The sequence below is a fragment of the Monopterus albus genome, unplaced genomic scaffold (genome assembly GCF_001952655.1).
Source record: "Monopterus albus unplaced genomic scaffold, M_albus_1.0 scaffold6.1, whole genome shotgun sequence".
Lineage (NCBI taxonomy): Eukaryota > Metazoa > Chordata > Actinopteri > Synbranchiformes > Synbranchidae > Monopterus > Monopterus albus.
Window position 1 is genome coordinate 1,388,409 of NW_018127886.1, and position 7,438 is coordinate 1,395,846.

At 40.7% G+C, this 7,438-nt stretch overlaps 1 protein-coding gene and 1 long non-coding RNA gene across 2 annotated transcripts in view; one reads left to right on the plus strand and one right to left on the minus strand.

Annotated features, from left to right (window-relative positions):
* Positions 1 to 702: 702 nt before the first annotated feature.
* LOC109969727 (uncharacterized) lies at positions 703 to 3,197 on the minus strand. The gene is made up of 3 exons (XR_002276299.1): positions 3,035 to 3,197; positions 1,421 to 1,443; positions 703 to 1,279 (listed from the first exon to the last, which is right to left on the minus strand). It is a non-coding gene; the product is annotated as an uncharacterized LOC109969727 (long non-coding RNA).
* Positions 3,198 to 3,312: 115 nt separating this feature from the next.
* Positions 3,313 to 7,438, plus strand: part of LOC109969395 (putative helicase mov-10-B.1) — a 13,202-nt gene continuing 9,076 nt past the window's right edge. The window contains exons 1-3 of the mRNA XM_020616249.1: positions 3,313 to 3,565; positions 3,660 to 3,762; positions 5,234 to 5,442. Of these exons, the coding sequence (XP_020471905.1) occupies positions 3,432 to 3,565; positions 3,660 to 3,762; positions 5,234 to 5,442 (446 nt within the window). The 5' untranslated portion in view covers positions 3,313 to 3,431. The remainder of the gene's footprint in view (positions 3,566 to 3,659; positions 3,763 to 5,233; positions 5,443 to 7,438) is intronic.

Genomic DNA, 7,438 nt, shown 5'->3' on the forward strand with positions numbered 1-7,438 from the left:
GTTTGACGTCCCTGCGTAGTATGGGGCTAGCCCAGAATCATTAAAATTATATAGGTTTCTTGGTCCAGGGTCTTTCATCTTTCCAAGCTGCCTGCGCGCAGGTTTTGGTAGTGAGAGAGATCTGGACGTGTGATGTTAATTTTACCTGTTATAGGCTGAGAACCATTATAAAGCCTCATCCGGTTCTTTCAAACCAGGAACTCCGAGGGACGACTCAGACCACTTGAGTATATAAAAAATATAACCGTGCTGGTTTATTCAAAGAGTCACAGGCAAGAATTCACACTTCCAGTCCAGAGATCTTCCAACCCCCAGGCTGCCAAAGCAGCCCGGAAACCCAAAAGACCCCGACCCAAGCATTGCTATACAATATTAATCCTTTCTGGGCTGTCGAACCGTGACGTCACCCGATAAGCAAGCCTTGCAGCTGCTATAACGTTTAGCCAAAACATGAGGAAAAGTCAAGGTGCGTGACTGTTGTTTTCGTGGTGTGTATCTAAAACAATTGGACATAACCTTACACATTAAGACAAATATTAAGACTAGCATTACAGTTGACACTAACAGCTCTTTTCCTGTAACCTTGACCTGCCTGCAGTCTGCACTGCAGGCTGAACAGTTAACAGCCTGGGCTAGTCAACCTGTCTGCACTAAACATTCCTAGACAACAAATCTCTGAATATCTATCTAACTAAAAAATAACCTAACAGCTTCTCTGATAAACCAGCCACATAAGGGATATGGCATTGTTATCCCCTCTTGTTCCTAGTTTATCCCTGTTGGTGCTGAGCCTCTTCCTTGCTTTGGTGAAGGCCCACTTAGGGTATCCACAAACCTTAAGGGAGTTCTGGATGTGTAGATTCTCCTTCTTGATCCCTTCTGCAGTGGTGGGCACTTCCTTGTCCCTGTGATCTAGGGTTCTGATAACTCTAATTTGTGTTGTAGTGGATGGTGTGAGTCAAAAAGAAGGTACTGGTCCGTGTGTGCAAGTTTCTGATATACTTCCACCTTAAGGCTTCTGTCTCCTCCTATGTGGACCGAACAGTCCAAAAAGGCCAGACAGTCATCTTTGGCATCCTCACGAGTGAACTTGATATTGATATCCACCATGGCTTCTACATACATAGTCCACCCACTGGTCACAACTGTTTTTGCATACTGTCTGATCAGGAGCCTTTGGTGTACTGTATAAATGCAATTCTTCTTGGTTGGCTTCCGTCCTCTGTGCTGGTGTGACACACCGCTACAGCAAACCTCCCAACAGGACTTTGGGGTATTTCTTCAACAGAGGGAAACCAAAAGTGGAAGAATGTAAACAAGTTTTAAGGTCACCAAGTATGTTTAAATGATACTTGTTTGTAAAATATGTAAAATTATAATTAAATGTAAAGTATTTTAAAGATGTTACAGATTAGCTCACTTTCAAATGATGCTGTTCACCACCTGAAATAACAAAGGCATGGTTAGCATCGATGTCTGATAGTTTCATTTTGTCAGCTTTATGACTACAGTTTCCAGAAAGACATGCAGGACAGGAAACACTGTAAAATAAAGATAGGGCTACAGTGGGGGGAAGGGATGGGGAATCCCACACTTTTCAAAGCCCAAAACACCTTTTACAAGGAGTTCAAGATGCTTCTATCAGAAAAAAGGTTTTACGTCCCCAGGAGCAGCACTGATAACCATCTTGCTAAGAGCAAGGACTCTGTTTCATTTAGCAAACTCTTCTGACCTGGTGTAAAATAAAAAGAAATGAGATAGATGTGTCTTTTGTATTTTAATTGTTGCAGGAAGGAGCTGTCTACAACAGCACTCAGAGAGGTCTGTTAGAGAGGCTCGAAGCACAAAGGGAGCTCAGTCATATATAAGCTTTTACACAGGGTTGGGAGGCATCCGAGAAAAGGAATCTACACTGATAACAGTTATGCACGTGTGTTTCTCGTTGGGCAAAGGTCCTTGTCCTCCCATGGTATAGTAGAGGTACTCTGAAGGAGGGAAATTATACTTTCAAGGACTATTTACGCTACATCTGTTGTTATGCTTTTAGATTCAACAAGTTCTTTTATCTGAAGGCCCCAAGAAGTAAAACTCAGGAAACAGGAATCAGCTTTACGTAGATTTATTTTCTTCTGGTTAAATGCAGAGTTATTACAGCGCTGGGCTCTGAGAGATGACAAGTCTCCAAGAGCTCTGATAATAGGAAGTAATTCACATATATCTTCTCAGGCTGGGACTGCCCTGTACATGGGTGGAAACTCATTATCTTCTAATCTGTTGACTCAACACTTGCAACATGAACAGGACATGAGGTTCATACACGGTTCATACAGATATGAACTCATTATCTTCTAATCTGTTGGCTCTACACTTACAACATGAACTGGACACAAGGTTCATGCAAATCTTCTAGAATGTTCGAATAAGCAGCGTGTGTGTGTGTGTGTGTGTGTTGGTATTTTCAGGCGTTTCTGAAAGTAGACATGCAGTTACCATCTTATCTATAGTTTTCAGGATGACACTTATCTCTGCAATCAATTTATGCACATTTCACCAAGAGGACAAGAAATACTACAAGTTGTCTCAAAACTGAATATTATAACTATAATGCATGCATAAGAGCTGGTTAATACTGATACATGGAGCTGTTAATGAAACACAGACAAATAGTCATACTGAACTTTTCCATTATAAAAGCAAAATAATACTGATGATAAGTAGAAAAATAACTTTAACTCCTGAAATCCAATCCTAACAATGCAGAAAACAGAAGAGAGTTTAGACATTCAGTGTGGCACAGTTCACCACAGGCGTTAACAGACTACAGTTTGAAGCATAAATGAACAATATAAGTGAACAAACCGAAAATTGCTATCACATGATGTCTGTGAATACTTTACGCTGAATCAGCAATGAAAGTTAAACTAGTAAGAATGTACACTCTACATTTACTAACAGGGTAGTGCGCTCGGTAGCTCTGGTGTGTGGTACAGTTATAAAGGACACCTATTATAAAGGTTAAAATATGAGCATTTACCTTCTCCAACCGTCGCTTAAAGACAAACATGAAGTCAATATTTCTGACCGGTTCACTGACTGACTCATCACAATCAGGTGTTTCATATTACTGTGCGCATCATCTGTGTTTATATTGTCGTTCCGCCCATTTGGCTCTTTTAACATTAAGTTTCGTTTCTCCGGTCTGGATGTGTGGGTGCACTTGTTTTATGTCTCTGAACATGACAGTGTCAACGCTGCAGCTCCGCAACATAGCAGACAGAGAGACCGCCCGCGTGGACTGTCCGGGAAAATAAAACGATCGCCAGTGTACTGGATTTCCCCCGCTGGAGATGTAAATGTAACCCGTCTGTTGGTGCGCTTCATATCCGTGTTCAGGTGATCATCTCGGATGGTGTGTTTGGATAACTTTGATAATGGTTAGGAACAGCTTATCTGAACGCCGCCAAATTGGACTCGACTTTTTTGGGTTTTTAAAGGAGACTGATCGAGCATCCATCGTAAACAGACTGGAGCTACGAGAAATTTACAACCAAAAGTTCAAGACCAGGTTAGTCGTTCTTAACCATGTACGAGACCTCTGCGTAGCTTATTTGTGTCAGTTTTATATTATTATTATTTTGTACTTTTTGTGTTTGTTTCAGGGATGCAGAGCTAAAATATCCAAACTTTGGTTCGGTCCTTTATGCGCTGAAGGTGTCCGGCAAAATAACGAGACGAAAAGACAACATTTACTTCAGCTCCGCGGTATGAACGTCTACATTAGATCTTATAGCCATGTGATAATAAGTTTTAATGCCATGGAGTTAGAAATGTGAAAATGCTGAGTTAGTGTGAAGCATTTGGCTTTCTGTTTTGTCGAGACACAACGCCAGCTCGTCACTGGGATACTGTGTTTTCACCGTAGACCGTTTCTATGACAAACTGTTTTAGCATTAAATTGGTTTATATTTGAAATATCGGCAGTGTATTGAAATGAAAGACTTATTTAACGGCATTTTGACCAGTATAGGCCTAATTCCAGCTGAAGATACTTTTAAAATGTATCTTAATTAGCTGTTTGAATAAATAAAGAATTGATTAGTAGAAATTCAGTTGTACATATCTGAAACTGGAGTTTTGACTAGTCAGAACTTCATTGTAGATCTTTTGGCATGTGCCTACTTATTTAGATGTCATTTACAACTTTTATCAGAGATAAATTGCTCTAAGTTAGACTTAAAATCTGTAACACGTCTCACACCATAAATAGCAGCAGGTTAGGAACCTGCGTCACATGGTCATGAAACAATGTAAAGTATAGACACAAATATCTCTTAGAATCTGGATTACCAAATAACAAGGATGCCCTCTTTTATATTTATGAGCATTTTTATTACAGCCATCTTTGTAACACCTGGGGCTATGCAAAGGCTTCTGGTACAGTTCCTTCTGTTAGATTTCAACAGGTTAATCACTCTCCTGCAGAGATTTGCATTTGCTACGTAATGTATTTATTTTAATACCCATTCAAGGCCCAAAGAGGAGAAATTATCCAATATTTTCCACAAAGCAAAGATTACATAAAACTATAAACTTGTGCACCACAGATATGTTATAGACTAAACCACTGTTTTATCATTCATTGGAGAAACTGCTCCTTTGTGTACGTGTGTGTTTTGTAAGAGGTTTGATATTATTCAACTCATTAAGAGTAAAGTGTCGTACATTTTCTAAAAGACGTGTAAGCTATTTGGTTAAAAAAGTCACTTTTGTTTTTGTGTATTGAATGCTTCACAATCGGTTAAAACACAGCAACTCTTCTAAAACTATTAAACATTCTCTTAAATGTAATAATTTAAACCCAAAAGCAGTAATGAGTCATTTTGGAAATGAGGGCTTTAACTCAAGCCATAATCACTGTTTGCAGTAAAGGGAGGGCTGGTGTAATTTACTCAGAAACGAAACCTCCAGTAAAATAAAAAAAAAGGGAGGGCTGGTGTAATTTACTCAAATGAAACCTCCAGTAAAAAAGAAAAAGCTCTTGACTGTTTAAAAAAAACTGCTATGCTTTCACAAGAGTATTAAACAAGTAGGTGGTTCTGATTTAGTTCTTTCTGAAAACTGGTGCGGACACCATTATGTGCTAATAAGAAATCATAACAGCAGCTTGACAGTTTTTTTTTCCCTTTTCATTTCATTTCAAGACAAAACTAACTTGAAATGATCCTCTGCACAGGTCAGAGAGCTCTATGTAGACCAGTGGCAGAGACCCAGGAGGCGTCAGCCACAGCCTGTGCAGAATGGGGCAGCAGGTCCAGGGCCAGTACAGAATGGGGCAGCAGGTCCAGGGCCAGTACAAGTCACATCAGCAGAGGGGGCAGAAACAGGAGTTCGAGACCGCAGGAAACTGGCTAGCCTTCTGATCAGTGAACTGAAGACACACAGGTAACAGGACAACATAATGAGATTACTCTTTTGATTATTGTGCTCCCTGAAGAAGACAATGTTTATGTGTTGTGCAAGTGATTATCTCTTGGGAAAGAAAGAGGGTGTCTGTCAGGGCTCTTCCTCCTGGTGTGTCTCTCACCTAGAAGTGCTTTGTTTCTAGCTTATACTTCTGCATTCCAGCTCTTCTTCTTTCCTTTTCTGAATGGCAAATACAGATGCCGCCACCTGCTGGTAGGGAGAGTTATTTCTGTCATGCTGGTGAAGAATGTATTTGTTAGTTGGCCATTGGCTTTAGTCTGTGCAGTGTGTTCAGGTGTCACTTTTTCAAACGGACCCCTCCAGACAAAGCCAATGTGAGGCAGCTATATCTCAGTCAGAGCACAGTAGTGTGTCAGCAAGGACGCCACACATTATATCTGAGTTTCCATTGTCAAAACATAAACAAGCAGTACACCCCATGCTTCCCTTAACTGTCACCTGACATAACCTCATGGGTGGATGCAGACTGTCCTGTTTTGCATTTCCACTGTATTTTTCCCTGTGTCTGTCTCTGTTTAGAGGAGGGAGGGGCCGTGCACCTCTCACTCACAGCTGAGCAGAGGAGGATGTGAAGGATCACTCCATAGTGCAATAATCGGCCAGTAACGGAGACTATTTGAGAAGTTTATCCAACAGCTTTTGAACAAACAGAACACAAACTTGCAGAATTGTGACATCTTCACCACTTTGCCACTTTGGACCGCTCACTGAAGTCCCTGTTGTACCCCTAAACCAACAAGTGAATGTCTGCCATTTTTCTTTAATGACTTTCAAACTACTGATGTCAACAGAAGGTTTTTCATGGTCAGGTAATAATATTATAAGGGTCACACTAACATGGGAATATTGCTTTTATGGCATCATGGGGAAACTGAGTTACCCCCTGGTGGAGGTTTATGGAGCTTGCTGTATGATCTCCAGATATTCATTCATTTTCTACCGTTTAGTCCCTGAATGGGGTCACCAGAGCCAATCCTGGCCAGCAATCGGGCGAAGGCGGGGTACACCCTGGACAGGTCGACAATCCATCGCAGGGCTGCTTCATAACTTCTAAATTCTAATTATATAAAAATTTAGAATATGCACCACAAACTGCAGGCAACTGGAATGTTCTCTGTTAAAACGTGTTATCTATTAGATATTTTTGTTTATTTTATGTAATGTCCATTTGGAATAGCATTGTGTAAATACTTTTGTTTGGGAAACGGGTTTGGAAACTCAGATGTCCGCGTTTTCCACGTGTCCTTAAACGCACCGTGAATTCGTGGATAGTGGACTTTTGAAAGTGCGGGAAAACACTCTCAAAAATCCGTGTGTGCGCGGAAGGTGATTCGTGTGCGTTAGACGATCCACGCATGCGTAGGTAACAATGTGTAGTACTTTCTAAAGAACTACACACAAAAAATCGATTTTAAGCATTTGTAAAATGTGTTTTATGTGCAGTTTGTACAGCACGCATTTGTGAACAGCATGGCACACACAAATGGCTTTATACGTGCAGATTGCGCAGCACGCATTTGTGATCCTCATGACACACACACACACACAACTCGCTTGTTACAGACAAAACGTTAAACACGCTTTTGTAACATTTTTGATAGTATTTTATCTCCATAGAGGTTGCACTCCCCAGGGTGCTGTCTAGTTTGTGTGATGTGGCAAAAAGCAGAGGAGACAGTAAATGGCATGGTCAGGGTTGTATATGTAAATTTTAGGAGCCAGAATGGCTTGCAGGGTCATACCAGCAAAGCTTAAAGTTGTAAATTATACAGCTTTGTGTCACTTCACTGACATTAACCTCTCACCTGTCAGTCTAAGTACAGCTATCTTTTTGCAGCCTGTATTATTTCTCCATGCAGCTGAAAGATACTACCCAGTTCTTTCAACCAGGAACTCTGAGAGACGACGCAGACCACTTGGATATATAAAAAAATATAACCGTGCTGGTTTATTC